Here is a 21,695-nt window from a genome sequence, read left to right as displayed (position 1 = left end):
AAATATGATCATTTTGGGGGGGTTCTCCAGTTCAAATATGATCATTTTGGGGGGTTCCCCAGTTCAAATATGATCATTTTGGGGGGGTTCTCCAGTTCAAATATGATCATTTTGGGGGGGGTTCCCCAGTTCAAATATGATCATTTTGGGGGGGTTCTCCAGTTCAAATATGATCATTTTGGGGGGGGGGGGGGGTTCTCCAGGTTAAATATGATCATTTTGGGGGGTTTTCCAGTTTAAATATGATCATTTTGGGGGGTTCTCCAGTTCAAATATGATCATTTTGGGGGGGTTCTCCAGGTTAAATATGATCATTTTGGGGGGTTCTCCAGTTTAAATATGATCATTTTGGGGGGGTTCTCCAGGTTAAATATGATCATTTTGGGGGGTTCTCCAGTTTAAATATGATCATTTTGGGGGGGTTCTCCAGGTTAAATATGATCATTTTGGGGGGTTCTCCAGTTCAAATATGATCATTTTGGGGGGGTTCTCCAGGTTAAATATGATCATTTTGGGGGGGTTCTCCAGGTTAAATATGATCATTTTGGGGGGTTCTCCAGTTTAAATATGATCATTTTGGGGGGGTTCTCCAGTTTAAATATGATCATTTTGGGGGGGTTCTCCAGTTTAAATGTGATCATTTTGGGGGGTTCTCCAGTTCAAATATGATCATTTTGGGGGGTTCTCCAGTTCAAATATGATCATTTTGGGGGGGTTCTCCAGTTCAAATATGATCATTTTTGGGGGGTTCTCCAGTTCAAATATGATCATTTTGGCGGTGGTCATGGCGTGAAAAGGTTGAGAACCACTGGCCCAGGTGTCACTGATTTGTGACAAGTCGATCGTACTCACAGCTGGTCCTCTCTCTCCTGCCCCTGGTACTCCGGCCTCTCCCTTAGGTCCAGGCTTGCCCTGAAGAGCCACTGTGTTGCCCAGATCTGCAGGCAGCACGGGACACACCTCGCACGCGTCTCCCTGGAGCACAGACACAAGTCACACCTACACCACACCGTGTGTGTGTGTGTGTGTGTGTGTGTGTGTGTGTGTGTGTGTGTGTGTGTGTGTGTGTGTGTGTGTGTGTGTGTGTGTGTGTGTGTGTGTGTGTGTGTGTGTGTGTGTGCGCGCGTGTGTGTGTATTTGCTGTCGAGCAGAAACCTCTAATCTCCAAATTGTACCATTTTAGTGAATTAATGCCCTACGTGATCATACTGCAGAATCACACAAAAGTATCAAAAGTAGCAGATCTGCAAGCTGGAAACGTGGCGTGAAGCAACTGTTTTTTAAATAGAATCCTGAAAAGTAACAGTTTTGGACATAATGCAGTTCCTAGAAACAATATACTGTATATTCAGTTACTGTAAGGTTTAGCCAGTTACCTCAAATAGGTTTACATGAAACCTACAGGCATCACCGAGTTGAGAATGTATTCATGAATGGGTCCTACAAATAGGTTTACATGGAACCTACAGGCATCACTGAGCTGAGAATGTATTCATGAATGGGTCCTACAAATAGGTTTACATGGAACCTACAGGCATCACTGAGCTGAGAATGTATTCATGAATGGGTCCTACAAATAGGTTTACATGAAACCTACAGGCATCACCGAGTTGAGAATGTATTCATGAATGGGTCCTACAAATAGGTTTACATGGAACCTACAGGCATCACTGAGTTGAGAATGTATTCATGAATGGGTCCTACAAATAGGTTTACATGGAACCTACAGGCATCACTGAGCTGAGAATGTATTCATGAATGGGTCCTACAAATAGGTTTACATGAAACCTACAGGCATCACCGAGTTGAGAATGTATTCATGAATGGGTCCTACAAATAGGTTTACATGGAACCTACAGGCATCACTGAGTTGAGAATGTATTCATGAATGGGTCCTACAAATAGGTTTACATGAAACCTACAGGCATCACTGGGTTGAGAATGTATTCATGAATGGGTCCTACAAATAGGTTTACATGAAACCTACAGGCATCACTGAGTTGAGAATGTATTCATGAATGGGTCCTACAAATAGGTTTACATGGAACCTACAGGCATCACTGAGTTGAGAATGTATTCATGAATGGGTCCTACAAATAGGTTTACATGGAACCTACAGGCATCACTGAGTTGAGAATGTATTCATGAATGGGTCCTACAAATAGGTTTACATGAAACCTACAGGCATCACTGAGTTGAGAATGTATTCATGAATGGGTCCTACAAATAGGTTTACATGAAACCTACATGCATCACTGAGTTGAGAATGTATTCATGAATGGGTCCTACAAATAGGTTTACATGGAACCTACAGGCATCACTGAGTTGAGAATGTATTCATGAATGGGTCCTACAAATAGGTTTACATGAAACCTACAGGCATCACTGAGTTGAGAATGTATTCATGAATGGGTCCTACAAATAGGTTTACATGGAACCTACAGGCATCACTGAGTTGAGAATGTATTCATGAATGGGTCCTACAAATAGGTTTACATGAAACCTACAGGCATCACTGAGTTGAGAATGTATTCATGAATGGGTCCTACAAATAGGTTTACATGGAACCTACAGGCATCACTGAGTTGAGAATGTATTCATGAATGGGTCCTACAAATAGGTTTACATGAAACCTACAGGCATCACTGAGTTGAGAATGTATTCATGAATGGGTCCTACAAATAGGTTTACATGAAACCTACAGGCATCACTGGGTTGAGAATGTATTCATGAATGGGTCCTACAAATAGGTTTACATGAAACCTACAGGCATCACTGAGTTGAGAATGTATTCATGAATGGGTCCTACAAATAGGTTTACATGAAACCTACAGGCATCACTGGGTTGAGAATGTATTCATGAATGGGTCCTACAAATAGGTTTACATGAAACCTACAGGCATCACTGAGTTGAGAATGTATTCATGAATGGGTCCTACAAATAGGTTTACATGAAACCTACAGGCATCACTGAGTTGAGAATGTATTCATGAATGGGTCCTACAAATAGGTTTACATGAAACCTACAGGCATCACTGAGTTGAGAATGTATTCATGAATGGGTCCTACAAATAGGTTTACATGAAACCTACAGGCATCACTGAGTTGAGAATGTATTCATGAATGCTAAAATGTATTAGGACTAGGGATGGGAACATTTTTGTTCCTTGTAGTTGTAATTTACAATTTAGGCATTTAGAAGACGCTCTTAATCACATTTAGCAGACGCTCTTAATTATACACATGGTAATACATCAAATACATAGGAATAGTCATCAAGCATCATAAGCAAGCAAAGAACCTAACATCCGTCTAACAGTGGGATATCTATATAATGAAACTATGCGTATACACTATAGGGTGCTACGTATGTCTACATAAAATGCTATCTAAATTAGATGAGTTGAGCCTTTGCATACGCCTGTAAGGTCGTCGAGGCTAGGGTAAGTGCAACGGCAAGTGCTATGGGCTAAGATGGAGTCTGAAGAGGTGGGTGTCTTGTATCTTGTTAATTTACAACTACAAGGAGCTTGCGTGCGTGCTTGCGTGCGTGCGTGTGTGCGTGCGTGCGTGCGTGCGTGCGTGCGCGCGTGCGTGCGTGCGTGCGCAATACTGGATTATTGTATATATTATGCATTGGGACAAACAGGTCTACTGATGCATTAACACCACAGGTATTGTACCAAGAAGTGAATGTTACCTTCTCTCCTTTGTGTCCTCCTGGTCCCCTGGGTCCCTGGAAACACAGCAGCACAATCCCATTAATTCAGAGGTGGATGCCATGCAGTCTGGTGCTCAGGCCATCTCTGTGTTGTTGTTGTTGTTGTTATTTTTGAGGGGCACCAACCCCCCCCCCCCCCCCCCCCCCCCCCCCCCCCCCCCCAAACGCCTGGCTTTGTGTGTTCCCCATGACATAGTCATATGGAATATTGTGTCTGAAATAAGTCAATCTATCTATGCATCTACATGTACTGTATGTATCTATCTATAATGTATGGTTTTCATTCATTGGTTCGCTCTTAGCCAGGAAGCTGCTATTACTTAAATATCAACCATTGTTTACTCACCGGATCTCCTGATGTTCCATCTTCCCCTGGAATTCCCGACTCCCCCTAAGAACAAAGACCATGGCAAGCAACAGCAAACACTCAGGTACTGTGTATGTATTATGTTATCAGTTATATCGACCACATTAACCCTATACTTAAATGACCATGGTCCCTCAGGGATCTATACTTGGTCCACTGCTCTCCAGCCCCCCCCGCCCCCCCTTACACCAAATCTCTTTGACAAAAAGAGCCGATCTACAATCTCACCACACATTGCAAGCTTGTAGATCAACTATTTTGGCCGAATGTTTGCCCCAGAATAGAGATGTTGCATGCATGGTGCATATACCCAGTACCGAATAAACTCACAAGCAAGCTTGTAGATTTTTATTAAAAAAAAATTATTTGGGGAAATTCTTAAAACAAATGTTCACCTACAGCTGAACAGGCTTAGATGTGTCCAAAATAGGTGCACTACATTGAAGGTAATCTCTCAAGAACAGATTCCGAGCTGTGCTACTGAATCGGCAGGGGCATCTATCCGGCCCCTGTACCCTTTGGGTTTCTGACAACGTGGCCCCGCTGAACAATTTAGTTGAATAGCCCTGCTCTACACCAAATCTCATTTCACCAAATGTTCACCAATTATGACATTCTGTAGGCCTACGCAAAATAGGGGTGCTACCGTGCTAGGGTTCACATGGTTATTAACAATAAAATATCAAGATTAACGTTAGGTTCAGGAAGGAACTGTCCCAATGAGGGAATGTTAGACATACTCCTACCTTGTCTCCATCTGTACCAGGTTTACCATCAAGGCCCTGTGGTGAAACAAGTACACGGATCCTTTACTACACGTTGTCAAGACGGAAAGCAGACATTAAACATTAAAAAGCTTGTTGGATTCAGCGTAGGGTAACGACGAGCTGAATCAAAAATTTAAACAAGGCGTCCGTGCCTGTCAGATACAACTCCATCCTCCTGGAATGCTAAATTCACTCTGAGAACTTTTTGGACGAACCGAGACAGTCTCTGAGAACATTTCGTTGAGACGAAGTTGAGGAGGTCGATAAAATTACAATATAGAATCAGTGCATTCACCGCGTAGTGCACAACCCATGGCTTTTGCAAAACATAAATAATAATAAATAATACTCACTGGTGGGCCTATTTTTGCAAATCCGGACAGCCCTGGTAGTCCTGGCTTCCCTGGCTCTCCGGCCAGCCCTTCCGGGCCCACACTACCAGAGGTACCCTGGCAAAAGGCGAGTTTAGAGAAAAGACACATTTAAAAGCAATGTTAATTGTGAATGTTTAATGGCAGACAAGTTGTGACTGGGGTTTCCCACACACCTTCTGTCCCTTGGGGCCGACGACACAGATGGACCCCGTTCGACCCTGGGGAACGGAGACAAGGCAGATGGGGAAGTGACAACTTAAGTGCGGGTCATTGACATCATCATTGTAACTACGTTTTCAGGCAGAAACCTATTTCACAAATGGCAGCTGTTCAGGCATTGGGGAAAAATTGATTTAAACGATTATACAAAATATGGAATAAAAATAAAACAACCTAATTTTTCAAAGCGTTTTTTACCACTTTCCATTGGTTCAATCGAATCGAAACAACACACAGACATAAAGGGTGTTCAAAAGCACTGATTTATGCAAAAAGTTGAGTTAGGAGGTTTCCTCCCGACAGGAACGATATGCAATGTTTTCAAACCGTCTGGGTTGGGTCACGTCCTCAAATACATATTCACAATGTCAGATGGTTGGCTGGCTTAAAAGAAGAAAAAAAAAGATTCATCCACCCTAACAAATCCATCTGTCCCAGACTTTCTCTACAAGCACTGTCTCAGCGTATGTTCCGTGTGTGTGTGTGTGCGCGTGTGTGCGCGCGTGCGTGCGTGCGTGCGTGCGTGCGTGCGTGCGTGCGTGCGTGCGTGCGTGCGTGCGTCTGACGCCTAAACCTGGGGTGAACCTCAGGGGTGTTGGCGTCATAATTTGTCCCGTAAAACGTGTCATGCGTCTACAGGATCACTAGGCTGAACAGGGGCAGATTAAAAGGTTTAAGTCATGGTGAATAGGCCCCTGCCCGCGTGAGAGACGAACGGCACAGTCAATGAGGCAGCATTGATTGCGCAGGCTTTGTTGCTCCAGCCTAATCTAACAGGCATTAGGCCGACTTAGCACCGAGGGAGAGAGGGAGGGGGAGACAGTGGAGAATTGATATCATTGGGAGCCTGGGCTTAAACAGTAATACTGTATAAGTCTACAGAACACCCACTCTGAGGCCCCCGTAAAAGGAAGTATTTTACATGGCATGCGTGCGTGCGTGTGCGCACGTATGTATGTGCACATTTGTGACATCTTTCTTCCAGGTGTGTGTGTGGACATTTCTTAATTTGCTCTGACGAAGGCTTTTGCCGTAACGCGTAAGCACTCTCAATAAAATATGAGAAATTGCATCTGAGCCAGTCTTGCATCTTCTATTCTGGAGTGCAGCTTTTTATACATTGGTGGTTTATGAGTGTGTGTGGACATTTCTGTGCGTGCGTGCGTGCGTGCGTGCGTGCGTGCGTGCGTGCGTGCGTGCGTGCGTGCGTGCGTGCGTGCGTGCGTGCGTGCGTGCGTGCGTGCGTGCGTTCACACTCAAAAGGACGGCGCGTTTTATTCACACATCCCACAGAACCACTTATTTAGGTACCGGTTTCACCAACTAATTGCCCTGAGTTTCCCTGCTTGGATCAATAAAGGTTCATCTTATCTCATCGATAGTGTCATAAAGAAGAAGAAGGGCGAGAGATGGGGACGAGGAAGGTCACTCACGTCCTTCCCTGGTGTTCCAGAGAGACCCTGTGGACCCAGATCTCCTTTCTGTCCTTTGTCTCCCTGGGGACAGAGAGACACGCAAGCAAGCGTAAGGTATGAGTTATTGTACTTATAGCACCCGCGGGTATCGCACAACAACAATAGAGTGTCGCAGTGCCGACCCCGACGAGCGGCCCCGGAAGAGAATTCCCCATGCATTTTTCCCATAGACATTTCAGAAAGTATTTATTTAAAGACCTTTAAAGCCTCGGAACAAAGCCAACTCGGATGATGACAAATCATGACAATAAACGGGAAAAAGGGAAGGGAAAAAGGGGCATGGTACAACACCTTTATTGTTGTTTTTCTTCTTTCTAATTATTTGTTCGGCCCAAAAAATGGTGTTATCATTTAGTTGGGGACCCCCTAGAACTCCCTCAAGGACCCCTTGGGGGTCCCCAGACCCCACTTTGAGAACCGCTGGGCTAAGGAATGGGACAAAAACTAAATAAATCTCCATAAATTCAAGGCTGAAAACTATTAAACTATTTAAAGTTTAAATTAAATGAAAATATATTTTGGGGTGGTGATCTACTCCTTTAAGTGGTTAAGATGTTACAAGAGGGTAGAAAGTGATAAGGGCAGTGTAAGTTCATATTTTTGAGCGGTGGCACACAGTCTTCTATGCACAGCTATGTGTGTCCGTATGCATGTCTGAGTACGGTCTCCATGCATGTCCGACCTGGAGTGGCACTGTTGAGCTTCACACTGTGAACTACAACTGGTTCCAGGTGCATGTTTGGTTTAACACCAATGTCATTATTATTAAATTGTCTTCATTCTATTAGGTCAACAACTGGTGTGATTATTATATATTTTTTCTTAGGACATCACAAACACACATGCAAATACACACACACACACACACAAACACAGGTTTGTGCACATTCATGCATGTCCCCCCTTCACGCACAGACAAAATATGATTTTCTTCACCTTGTAGCCCGCTTCCTCTCCCCAGTTAGCCACAGTTGCCTGTGGAGAGAATGGAATGAAGACAAGGCCAGATCAATGACCTGACTCTAAAGAGACATCAGCTCCACACTGATGGCGCATACTAAGCAACACATTGACCGACCAGCCTGCAGCCGGGCAGCAACGCACGGCCATCGGACCCCCATCTGTCACACACACACACACACACACACACACACACACACACACACACACACACACACACACACACACACACACACACACACACACACACACACACACACACACACACACACACACACACACACACACACACACACACACACACACACACAGTATACAGAAGACTATACATGTGAATTGTGTACTGTACATCTGCAAACAAAATGGCCTGCAGAAAACACACACACATGTGCGTGCGCACGCACAAACGCGAGCGCAGCCAGAGACACGGACACACAAATGCACTTACAGTACATTCAAAGAGGGTTTATAAAAAATACAAACTCTTTGGGGATGGTAGTTTTATACACCTTGTCAGAGATCCAAGTAAACAGCAGGTGCTGCAGATTAGGAGCTGCACCTGAGAAGCAGAACGTTTTGACACTCACCGGCTCGCCTTTCACACCCTTCAGGCCCTGGAGTCCCTGCGTGCACTAAAGACAGAGACACTTGGTTGGTACAGTACTGGACCAGGAACTAAAGACAGAGACACTTGGTTGGTACAGTACTGGACCAGGAACTAAAGACAGAGACACTGGGTTGGTACAGTACTGGGACCAGGAACTAAAGGCAGAGACACTTGGTTGGTACAGTACTGGACCAGGAACTAAAGGCAGAGACACTTGGTTGGTACAGTACTGGACCAGGAACTAAAGGCAGAGACACTTGGTTGGTACAGTACTGGACCAGGAACTAAAGACAGAGACACTGGGTTGGTACAGTACTGGGACCAGGAACTAAAGGCAGAGACACTTGGTTGGTACAGTACTGGACCAGGAACTAAAGGCAGAGACACTTGGTTGGTACAGTACTGGACCAGGAACTAAAGGCAGAGACACTTGGTTGGTACAGTACTGGACCAGGAACTAAAGGCAGAGACACTTGGTTGGTACAGTACTGGACCAGGAACTAAAGGCAGAGACACTTGGTTGGTACAGTACTGGACCAGGAACTAAAGGCAGAGACACTTGGTTGGTACAGTACTGGACCAGGAACTAAAGACAGAGACACTTGGTTGGTACAGTACTGGACCAGGAACTAAAGGCAGAGACACTTGGTTGGTACAGTACTGGACCAGGAACTAAAGGCAGAGACACTTGGTTGGTACAGTACTGGACCAGGAACTAAAGACAGAGACACTTGGTTGGTACAGTACTGGACCAGGAACTAAAGGCAGAGACACTTGGTTGGTACAGTACTGGGACCAGGAACTAAAGGCAGAGACACTGGGTTGGTACAGTACTGGGACCAGGAACTAAAGGCAGAGACACTGGTACAGTACTGGACCAGGAACTAAAGACAGAGACACTTGGTTGGTACAGTACTGGACCAGGAACTAAAGGCAGAGACACTTGGTTGGCATGTACAGTACTGGGACCAGGAACTTATTACCAAGATATTCCGCCTCAAATCCGGCATCAAGCCAACATGATAATGAAAAGAATATTATGAATATTATGTTTCTATAAAAGATGGCATTTTGAGGTATTTGTACTTTACGGGAGTATTTCCAATTTCCAATATGTTTACTTCTACTCCACTGCATCTCAGAGGCAAATATTGTACTTTTACTTCGCTACATTCATTTGAGATCTTTTGTTACTAGTTACTTTGTAGATTTGGATTATTATTATTATTATTACAAAACATGCATTAACCTCTTCAGCCCTGTATACATGTTTCCACCACTGGATGGCACACAGTCAAATCCAGAGTGCTCGTTGTACTCTGACTGTGTAGAAAATGGACAACTGCAAGCCAAGGGTCTCAGAGTAAACGAACACTACAGGTTTTACTGTGCGTGTGTGTGTGTGCGTGCGTGCGTGTGTGCGTGTGTGTGAGAGCAGCAGAGACGTGATGGAGAATCTACTTACTGATCCTGAATGAGAGCCAGCACAGTCAGCGCCCTGAGATGGATGGAGACAAGAGGAAAAGAATAATCGCTTATTAGGGAAGTGTAATCAATGAGCCGCAAAAGACTTCACATTTGTTAGCTCTGGGACTGGTCTGTAGCCAGCCTCGTATTACACTAGGCCAACGTTTTGTTGGGGGGGGGGGGCGCGGTCCACAGGACGGCCACCAGGAGGTAACGCAGGGGCCAATTGGAAAGGTGAGGAAAATTAAATACATACAAAATCATTTTAAAAAGTACATACAGAATATTCAATTCGATTTCAATTAATACGATTATTGTGCCAGTTTAAACTTTGCCTTTAACATTGGCTTCATAAAGAGTCAGACATCTTTAAAGATGTGTAATAAAATAGCAGATCGAAGCTTCAGTATTTTAGTGTTTTTTTATCGTTTAAAAAATGTATATTTTTCAGTGAGACATTACAAGAATATTATTATTAATATTTTTAACATGATCGAAAAGGTATAGGCAGAAGCTTTTAGCTTATTAATGCCTATCCTTATTACTTTTTGTTACATATTTATTAACATTTATTAGCATGGAAAAGTTTGGGAATACCCGCACTAGATTGGCATCATCGGCATGTGGTTGTGGTTTTGTGGTTTGTTTGCAACTAAATCTTTGTTTTACTGTGGACTGAAGCCCTAAGCATGTCTGGACTCACATTGTGAGGTTATGCATTCCATTATGTGCATGGAACAACATTCTGGAACAACATATTTTCAGATGGGGGGTCCGACGGCCAAATACATAATAATAACATAGGTCTTTAGGATTTAGAAGACATTTGTAGAACCGGGTCCTCATAGTCTTCATGAGTTAAGTAACTGGGTCCTTGGCTCACCTGCGCGCCTTTGTCCCCTTTGGGTCCAGGATGCCCGCCGTAGCCGCCCAGGTCCAGATTCACCTGCTGCGACAGAAACACAAACATTAGCGACGCTCTGCTTTTTAACGCAAACTGCAAGACAGAAAGCGATGGGTGTAACCATCAGTGACGCTTACGTTTTGTTCCCCACTGAGAAAAACACAACCAGCACACTACGGAAAGAGAAAGAAAGAGAAAGAGAGAACAGGAGAGAGAAAGAGAGAGGCAAACACATTATTGACGGTGAAAGTCAACACGTGTACCTGTGACATACGAAGCCTATCTAGGTAGTCTTGCGTTGCCAGACTGCTGCCTCTCGCAATTTTCAAATGCTTCCGTCATACAGTCAGGAGCGACAGAAGCTCTGATCATCATGAGTGAAAATATAAAGTGGAAGTAGTGAAGTCTCCTCCCCACTTCCGTTTTGTCTTTACAGTCGTGCGAATTTATCCTAATCCAAATCGAAATCATCTAAGCATATATATATATTAGTTTTATTTTATTTTATGCTAAGCAGCACGCAAAAATAAAGATATTTTAAAATATACTTTTGTGAACGGAAATGACAAACAGATTACTGCTACTAGTTCCAGACTCTATAACATTTGGAGAATGTGAACTAGTTGTCTGGCTATGCGAGAAATAGCCAATTCATGAAAGGACTGAATGACACGATTGCTGTAGTTCCTCTGCCTGCCATAGAGTGGCACTGTTATACCAACTGAACCGTGGTCTCTAGTGCTGCATGTGAATGAGGGGAGGCGGTCACATATACAATCACACACGTGCATGCGAACGCACATACACACACACAGTCACACACACACACACACCTCCCGCGGGAGAGAAAAATCAATGTCCGACTCCCCGCTGCACTGTGGTGTGCAGGGCCAGCTGCCGTTCTCGACAGGCGGGCAAACATGCATGTAAACGTGCACACAGCACACAGACCACACTCCACACACACACACACACACACACACACACACCACACACCACACACCACACACACACACCAGCAATTAACGCCAAATCAACCACCCACTATTCCTGCTTCGCTTTCACACGCCAGGAAGTTAGCACATTATCGATGTGCTAACAGAGTGGGGAAGAAACTGTGACTGTGACCCCACCCAACCCACTCAGAGGTGAAAAACAGAGGTGTTTTACACACCTCAGATTATTCCTCTAGTAGAGTGGCATGCAGTCTATCAATGGCTGGCTCACAGAGGCACAATGTCCAGTCAGTCTATCAATGGCTGGCTCACAGAGGCACAATGTCCAGTCAGTATATCAATGGCTGGCTCACAGAGGCACAATGTCCAGTCAGTCGTTCCCACAATGTTGTCTATACATCACGGGAATTACCTCTATAGTCATTGGCTTCTAAAGTTTGCAGGAGTGGTCCCTTTTGAACAAAATGTGTCAAATCATGATCGCAGCGCATGATTGCCATGAAACTTTGCAACTTTGCGACTAGGCCAAGGGAAAAATGTCACCCTACATTTTTCAAATCGGCCTCATAGTGGTGCTATAACAAGTTTTCCCTTGTATTCAGTGGATCGTTACGGAACTCCCCAAACAAGTCGTTTCCGCCATGTTGCGTTTTCTTTGCAAATACAGTTTTTGATACTACTCCTACGATTTTCTCCAAATCTCACCCACATTGGTGGTACACACTATCTCTATAGTCATGTTTTGTTTTTGTCCAAACGTCAAATGAATCAATATACATTATCTCTGTAGTCATGTGATCAAGACGTATTTGTCACATTTCTCATATTTCATTCCGATTGGCTAAGATTGTCTTCCAAGGTTTGTGGGGGTGGTCGTTTTGTACAAAATGCCACATATGATGAGTGCAGCACCCGATTGCTAGGAAATGTTCCACACACATTGCCACTAAGCCAAGGAAGAACCTCCACCCCAAATGTTTTCAAATCTCATGGTGGCGCTACAACAGTCCACTTCATGTGTTGGCCTAGAACTATTCGCTAGGTTGTTTTTTACTTGCATTCTTTGGATCATGACACGACTTATAGGCCCTGCTTGTGCCAGATGACATATTCTGCCATATAGTTTTTTTCAAAACTCCTACCGATTTTGTCCAAAAAATTATAAATCACACAAACCAGTACACATTATCATTGGGTTATGTAAGGAAGATGCATGAATTAGATTTTTCAGATCCCATTTTTTGCAGGCCCTGGGTAGGCAACCCGGCCTGGCAGAGACCTGTGCTACGAGGAGCCCACCTTTTCTAGTTTTAACTCTGATACTCTCTACAGACCTGTGACTTAACAAGTACCCCATGGCGGTCCCCGGACCCCACGTTGAGAAGTCCCATCGAAGTTGACATTCCTTTTGATTTTAAAACCATGTATCTTGCAGATCTGGAAGGACTTCAATTTGCAAAGCAGGATCAGTATTTACTGAGGGCATTGCTGGTGGCATCCAAAAAAGCCTTAACAAAAAAGTGGCATACAAATGTTATACCAACTATAAATTAATGGATTGATTTAATCTATAGTATTATGGAGAGAATGACATTCCGCTTTAGAGGTTGAAGTCTTCACAGATAACTGGTTTAGATGGATTACTCATGTCTCTACCATAAGACCTGACTTTGTTTAAAGTCAGTTAAATGTGTTTAACCTGTAGAAGCAGATGCACCTGTTTGAGGTACTTATTTATTATGATCATCAATAGAGAAGAGAGGCAGATATCTCCCCTTGTGTGTATTGTATAGTACGTATATTGTCTTGTTTTGTTTTTGTTGTATGTATTGTAATAGTCTTTTCGTTTACATGTATGTTTGATTAAAATTCAATAAAAAAGTAAATTAAAAAGAAAAAAACAGAAGTCTCATCGACATATTTCTCTCCCAATGCCTACAGTCTGACACCGTCTGTTTGGATTGACTATGACATATTGCTGCCTGGGAACAGTGCCCTCACTGCATGTGTTATGACAGGTTGGCTGCTGTAGAGCTCGCCTTTCTGGCATGAGAATTCCAAATAGGCTCACTTGTTTGGCATAAAAATTCCAACGCGTAGCCTCCTTCTTGGGACGGCTATTGTTGTCGCTTTGCGTATAACATTAGGTTGGCGTTTCTGCCTCGAGTGAAATTCTATTGCTGGCTGCACTAGGCTATTTTTTAATTTAATGTTTTTTTGTATCCTCTGGGAAATTGCACCATGTTTTGTTTGATTATTGAAGTCCCACCACAGATTAAAAGTCCATTTAGTTATTGCAAAGGGAAAATTGAAAGTCTACACTACAGAGGCATGTTATCCACACACCTGTGCCCACACACACACACACACACACACACACACACACACACACACACACACACACACACACACACACACACACACACACACACACACACACACACACACACACACACACACACACACACACACACACACACACACACACACAGCATTATGCCGCTCCCGTCACCCGCCATCACACGCATGTCATGCTCACACCATGCACAGGCATGCATTAGCCAGGGTTATGATTAGATTAGCTACAGTATGGTTAAGGTTATGGAGGATAGAAGACATGGAATGAATGCAGATTAAGTCAATGCAATGTCTCTAACCAACATGTACAGTGTGTGTGTGTGTGTGTGTGTGTGTGTGTGTGTGTGTGTGTGTGTGTGTGTGTGTGTGTGTGTGTGTGTGTATAATTGTATAATTATACATATGTGCAATGTGTATAATTGTATAATTATACATATGTGCAATGTGTATAATTGTATAATTATACATATGTGCAATGTGTATAATTGTATAATTATACATATGTGCAATGTGTATAATTGTATAATTATACATATGTGCAATGTGTATAATTGTATAATTATACATATGTGCAATGTGTATAATTGTATAATTATACATATGTGCAATGTGTATAATTGGCAGCCGTCATATATGGCGGAGGCGCTGCCACTAATACCCATAGAGTACTGAGTGGCATGCCTGTTGTACCATGAAAACACATGCCATAATTTTGAAAATGTAACTCTACTGCACCTATAATATTTGTGTCCTTGTATGCATCTCCTTCGTGTGGACATAAATAAATGGTTACGTGTGTGCGTGCGTGCGTGCGTGCGTGCGTGCGTGCGTGCGTGCGTGCGTGCGTGCGTGCGTGCATGCGTGCTCCAGTGGCAGGGCAGTGTCTTGTGTTTCCACGCAGGTAATAACCTACATTGAGAGCGAGTCCGCGGAGGCAGGAGGCTGCATTAGTAAGCACACACAGGAGCACCATAATGAAGCACCTGGAGTTTTGTATGCTATTTGTGAACAGCATACCCCTATTGTAGGCGAATGACTAAATTAATAGGCAGCACTAACTCCCAGCTGACACTCAGCGCATAATGAGGTGTAAATCAGCCTGCAGCCAGTCAGCAAACTGTGTGCATGCGAGAGTGTAAATGTGTGTGCGAGAGTGTAAATGTGTGTGTGTGTGTGTGTGTGTGTGTGTGTGTGTGTGTGTGTGTGTGTGTGTGTGTGTGTGTGTGTGCGTGCGTGTTTCACTTGCATTGTTTTAACCTCTCGCTACACTGAAGCCACCAATCACCTGTAATAGATTTAAAGGGACACCATCACGCCTACGATAATATGAGGTCTCAGTTAATTGTCGCTAATTGTTGCAGTCCATAGATACAACAAATGGCGGCGGTAGCCGAGTGCGTAGAGAGAGGCCGCCTGGGAATCGGAAAGGTTGCCGGTTCACCCCCCAGGCCGCCCCAGTCTGTGTGTCAAAGTGCCGTCGAGCAAGACACTTAACCCTTAACTGCTCCCTGGGTACCGTGTTAATAGTGCCCCACCGCTCCGAATAATTAAATTCCACGTATGTGTGGTGCATATGGCCACCGTTAGATCGACCGGGACACACAACGTGATCACCATGGTGGTGGGCGGCGCGGATCAACCGCCAGACTCAGCGTCTCTTTGATGCTTGTAAACTAGCGATCATAGATCCGAGTTTATTAGTATACCTAGCCGCTACCAACACCGTGGAGGGACACTGTGCCAGTGATAGTAGCAGCTGAAAGCTAGGTAGGAAGTGTTAAAGGGCCACTTCACCCCTTTTGCAACCAGATCTTATTTTAATGATGTTTGGGAGAAAAGAAACAACCTCCGCCAACCTGGGGAGAGCAATGGACTGACCTCATGCTTCCTTCATGCATGAGTGTCCAAGTCGCTCCTTTACACCTGACAGGGGGGAGTTTCCCTGGTTGGACGTAGCGTGTGGAAGGAACACGTTATTCCAACCAGTTCCTTTCCCCTCCATCAGGCTCCCCGGCTGGCCAGGGGGAGGCAGTTTAGAGACCAGGATTACGGCATGTTTTTTGTGAAGGCCCTTTCGCCAACCCCGCCTCAGGTATGGGCACTGATGACGTGGAGGAGAGGACACGCCGCCAGCGCCCACAGCGTCCCGAGCAGGAAACGAGTATTTTAGTGTTTCAAAGTTTCTGTGATGTCACAGACACCGATCTCACTTCCTTCCTGGACTACATGTCTCAGTAAGACAGCCCTCCCCCTCTCCACAAGGCGGGCGAGTGCACTAAAGCATTATGGTCATTGTAGGAATTCAGCTATCCAATCAAACCCTAGTCAAACACACAGACTTCATTATTTTTCTGGCCATAGAGTGCAAATTTCAAATTGTGCTACTATTAACATTGAGTGATTGCAGTTTTTTCCAGCGGTGTCCCTTTAACCAATTAGCTACCTTTGCCGGAATATTCCGTCATTTAAAATCCAACCATTAATGTTCTTTATTGATATGAAACGGTTACGCTGACAACATTCAACAATGACCCGGTTGCTAGGCAATGCCTTCGTCACTCCCAACACAAGGACGATGTAAATGGATAAAAATCCAGTCTTTTCCGTGGCGGAAGGAAACTACCTCGAATGACCACTAGATAGCAGTAAATGTTTTAATTGTAGTTTTCTCATTCACACATTGCATACCAGTGACACCAGCAGGCCTGTCTCAGTGACTATTACATAATGTCTGACCTGATTGCAATTAGATATAATGACAATTAAGTTAAAATAGCAAAAATAGCAGATCTACAGGCTTTCAACATGTAATTACACATTACATTATAAGGTGCGTTTTGGCCATATTGTTTATTTTCATTATTTGTAGGCGTCATTCGGTTATTTGTATAATTAAGCTTTGCAGAAGTTATTTATCGTATCTGCCCTGTCCAATTTTTGTTTGCAAAGCCAAAAAGGCACAGAAACAATTTTAATGTTATTCATATCCAATGCCAAAGGCACAATTAAATCAGTAATTGCAATTATTTGTATGACAGTTAATCATCAACTAAAACGTTATGATCGTGACACAGACTAGATATCAGCTTTGTAAACTTTTCAGCACAAAATTGGCAGCATGTCAGAAACACACAGAAGACCGCCCTGCAGTTTTCTGGCTGCTAAATGATTCGCCCATTAACCCATTCAGGCCTGACGTCGAAATTAAAAAAAAAAAAGTTTTCTAAATCATGACAATTTTCGGAAAGATTTGAGGCACATTTTAACGATTTTTCAAAAATAGCAGACCTACAAGTTCATAGCGCGCCACTCGGTGGCGCGCTATGAGCTTGTAGATCTGCTATTTTTCAATAGCTAAATTATAACATAATGTTTAAAACACCAAAAGGGGTTCCCGCCCCAAAATGGGTTAATGGTTAATGTGGTTAAACGCTAACGTGACATGGATGCGTTCCAGGTCTCAATGGATTAAGCCCCATTTATACTGCCCTGTGTCGTAAGCTCACAGGTCGGATATTTTGAGCACAAATTAGGCTTTAGCCCTATTCTGTACAATGCACGGACGACAGATACAAAGAGATAATGTCCCTTTAGCTGGGCATGACGGCTGGACATGCCATCAATCTGTGAAGTGCATAAACAAATTAAGCTCTTTGTTTTGGTTCCATTTGCCCACGTTTACCCTTTTTAATTGGATTCCATCTGGAGGCACGTGGCGAATTTCTCTCCATGTCTTTTTAATAATGCAGGTTGTGTACAGAATTGTCCAAGTGCGCGTGCGTGCGTGCATGTGTGCATGTGTGCATGTGTGCGTGTGTGTGGGTGTGTGACTTACTTTCTCTGCCAGAGCCTTTGAAGCAAAAATCTCCTGTTGGCAGAGGAAACCAAAATAAAAGAAAGGGAAAGAGAGGGTTAGTGAAATACAAAATGGCCGCAGACCCATTTCTCTCTGTCGGTTTGTTAAAAAGCTGTTAACATTGACCTTCAGGTCAACAGACCCTTCCTGCAGGGTCAAAATGGACAGCCCAGACAGCATGCTAACTGACACATGATGCAACCATTTCTTAATAGTCTACTTGCCAGCCCATAGAGCCCCATTGTGAACCCGGACATGTTGAGTACACCAAGGTTTTATGTTAGACATGTTGAGTATGGGTCCCCAGCATGTAGAAACTGCCGGGAGCTAACTTGCATATGTTGAGCAATTTTCATAAATGGCATAATATGTGACCATACCATTAACTCTATCTCTACCGATAGCTGTTAGCATAAACCCCAGTTCCAGGGGCCAGCATACGCGTTCACTTTAAAAAGTCTGAGTTTGCCCGCCCCCCACACATTCTCGCTACACACACTCTAGTATCATTGGAACACGCACACACTCTCAAATTACATCCGAAATGTGGATGGCAGAAAAGGACAGCGATCCAAGAATCCGACTTACGGAGGTTTGAAAATCCTCCTTTCAACTGCTTTGCACTGTGAATATATTTGCAATCCCATAGTTGGAACGGTGGGGCGTTGCTATAGGAACAGGACCAATGTTAAAGGCTTCCGTAGGCATCAACCATTATATAGACGGAGTATACGTTGGGGTACGTATATATACGGACTTGGGATATGACGCCACCTAGCGTCGACGTACGGAAATATACAGACTTGGGAAAAAAGGAGTTAACAACCTATAGAAGGCAAAACAATCTAAATTTCATCATGCTTTATGTAGCATGTGACGTGTCAAACTAGGGTGTTTTCATGATGCTGAAAACGAGCTTGTTGTTACCATGGATTTTACCGTCGCTACGTAACATCGTTAACCTCGACAGTGGTGAGTGACATTGTTTGTACAGGTACGTATGATCCCATGTGCATCCCAATCCTGTGGTGCGGACCGCGGTTGGTGCGGATGATAGTATTAATGCGGTTGGATAATGACGCCCATTATCCGCCCATTACATGCGTTTAGGGTGACAAAACACCTCATCTGTGCATCTCTAATAGGTATGTGTGTATATATATATATATATATATATATATATAGTTTATATTTAAATCAGACCCAAAACTAATTGGTCTGTGAACCAAAAGCGAATCCCCCCGCCCCAACCATTAAGGATCCAGTAGTACACAGTGACATGCACTAAAAGGCCCACAGCAAATGTAGTTCCAAGTCTCATTCAAATATGGTGAATTCAACTCTCTTTAAAGTCCTCCCTGGGGGCCAAACCTCTTACTTGCGCGTGTTAAGTCTCCGCAGCATTAGCGTCGTATAACATCTTTATCAAAGTGAAGCCCATTGGAGCGCTTTGCTGCACCATCTCGTTTCATCAGCAGGGAAACAAAGGGGAGAAGTTAAGGGTCATGTTGGTTTCACATGCATTAACGGATGTTCTCCTCTGTCCAAAGAGGAAACAAGAAGAAAACGGAGAGAAGAGGAGATCAGTGTTGATTTCGTCAACTAAAACCATGACGAAAAAATGCAGCATGCAACCAAGTGTAAAATGACTTGTACTGGATCTCTTGTCCACTAGTCCCTTCCTAACATTTTAGTTTTTATTTGTTGACAAAATTGTCAATATATTTAGTCTTAGTTTTATTCATCATAGCTTAGTTTTCATTTAGTTTCCATTTAGTTTTCCTCAGTGAAAAAAGTCGACGAAATCAACACTGCTGGCCGGGCCAACGGAGTGATGGACAAAAGAAAGAAAGAGAAAGAGTGTTCCCTGCCGAGTGCCAACAACAAAGAAAGGTCAACAGAAAGAGATGGGCAGAAAGAAGAGGGAGGACTCTGGAGAGCAGAGTGGAACATAGTTGTACAGCATTGTGAAAGTCCCCTAAAAAGACAGACAGACAGAGAGAGTAGAGATATGGATGGAGTGGAGAGAATAAACCCTGCAGTGTGCTAAGGAGCACCGACCGCTGCAAGATGTTTGGATCCGACTGTTAAATAATCCAGCCACTGCCAGCCATTTTCCTTTTTTTCCCTCACATTTTAAGTAGTCACAGAATATTTATCTGCCGTTTGATCGATCCCCCGGTCGTTGCTATAAGACAGAGACTTTCTCTGTGCTTTTTTTCAATAATTCCCTGTGATGTCATGTGGGTCAATATATCATCATCGTACATCGTCATACTGTACGTAGCGAGCCAAGTGTGTTTGGTAGGGCTGTGAATCTTTGGGTGTCCCACGATTCAATTCCGATTCTTGGGGTCACGATTCGATTCAACTCGATTCTCAATCCAAAAACGATTTTCAAATTCAAAAGCATTTTCTTTCCAGATTCAAAACGATTTTCTATTCAAAATGATTCTCGATTCAATACATAGGATTTCATCACAATCTACTCCAGTCTTGAACTGAAGTGACTACAGTAACTTGAAAATGACTGAAGACATGATGTTTACTGTGATTAGGGTGAGCTTACATTTCATATCACACACACCATGTAGTGAAAACGCCTGTAACTGTAACCAGAAAAATAAATCTAAAAAAAAAATTCTCGATTTTTGGAAATTATGAATCGATTTTGAAACGGAATTGCGATTCTAATTCGAATCGATTTTTTTGACACCCCTAGTGTTTGGTGCAACCACGCTTGCAATTTTCCCAGAATTGCACCTTTCTAGTTGCCGTTGTGCTAGAGTAGACCCTACATTGAATTTAGATTCCACAGACACAGCCTATCAGTAGGTGGCGATCTCTGATAGTCAGTCTACACACACACATTCCAATAACACTGCCAACTAACACATTAGACCAGCAAAACTTATTTTTGTATTATTCCAAGGACCCCTGGTTTGATATGCATTAGGCCCTATTTGTGTTTGTTTAACTCAAGAGTGTACTATTCCATTTGTACAACCTCTGAGTTACAGACCCATAAGGGTCCTTTTGGTTTCCTAACTATCAAATAATTTAGCTGGGGACCCCCTGGAACTAGCCTCGGAAACCCAGACGTTTTTGCACATGGACCCCTTGGGGTCCCCGAACCCCACCTTAAGAACCAGTGCTCTAGACAATAAAAATGAGAAGCCAGAGCTTTTTTTGTCGCACACCTGTAAAACAAGCATGAAACAAATCTTTTTTTTATCGTGAAAATGTGGTGCAAATCTTTGAATATCGCTCTTTCACAGCGAACGCTTTAAACTCAAATATTTGCTTCTGGGGGGTCCCTGGAACAACATATTTTGAGATGGGGGTCTTCGGCCAAATACAGATAGTTCTGGGGGTCCTTGACATGAAAAGGGTTGAGCACCACTGATATAGAAACAAAGGGTTGAGCACCACTGATATAGAAACATAGGATTTCATGATTTACAGTAGAAGTCATTGGAATCAGTTCTCGAGTCTAAACTAATACTCAAACTTTGTTTGATTTTGTGGGTGGGGGTGTTACATAAGAGTATTATGTTGGGATAGTATAATATAATATAGTATAGATATAACCACATTTAGTATTGTGTGTGTGTGTGTATATATATATATATATATTATATTATATTATACTATCAACTATTAT

The 21,695-nt window shown here is 43.3% G+C and overlaps 1 protein-coding gene across 9 annotated transcripts in view; it reads right to left on the bottom strand.

The window, feature by feature from the left end:
• The window catches only part of col16a1 (collagen, type XVI, alpha 1), a 124,051-nt gene that overhangs the window by 59,113 nt on the left and 43,243 nt on the right, over positions 1-21,695 (bottom strand). For 6 of the 9 annotated variants that reach the window (XM_079522671.1, XM_079522670.1, XM_079522676.1 and 3 more), the window contains exons 9-21: positions 18,011-18,043; positions 10,999-11,034; positions 10,841-10,906; positions 9,956-9,988; positions 8,471-8,515; positions 7,860-7,898; positions 6,882-6,944; positions 5,403-5,447; positions 5,209-5,304; positions 4,835-4,870; positions 4,068-4,112; positions 3,701-3,736; positions 853-975 (exon numbers count right to left, since the gene is read on the bottom strand). In XM_079522671.1, coding sequence (XP_079378797.1) covers positions 853-975; positions 3,701-3,736; positions 4,068-4,112; positions 4,835-4,870; positions 5,209-5,304; positions 5,403-5,447; positions 6,882-6,944; positions 7,860-7,898; positions 8,471-8,515; positions 9,956-9,988; positions 10,841-10,906; positions 10,999-11,034; positions 18,011-18,043 — 696 coding nt within the window. The remainder of the gene's footprint in view (positions 1-852; positions 976-3,700; positions 3,737-4,067; positions 4,113-4,834; positions 4,871-5,208; positions 5,305-5,402; positions 5,448-6,881; positions 6,945-7,859; positions 7,899-8,470; positions 8,516-9,955; positions 9,989-10,840; positions 10,907-10,998; positions 11,035-18,010; positions 18,044-21,695) is intronic. The other 3 variants (XM_079522674.1, XM_079522677.1, XM_079522675.1) reach the window with 3 other exon arrangements.

This window comes from Electrona antarctica (genome assembly GCF_951216825.1).
Source record: "Electrona antarctica genome assembly, chromosome: 15".
In the NCBI taxonomy this organism is placed as follows: Eukaryota; Metazoa; Chordata; class Actinopteri; order Myctophiformes; family Myctophidae; genus Electrona; species Electrona antarctica.
The sequence above is the reverse complement of the archived record's forward strand: the minus strand, read 5'-3'. Positions and strand labels throughout refer to the sequence as shown.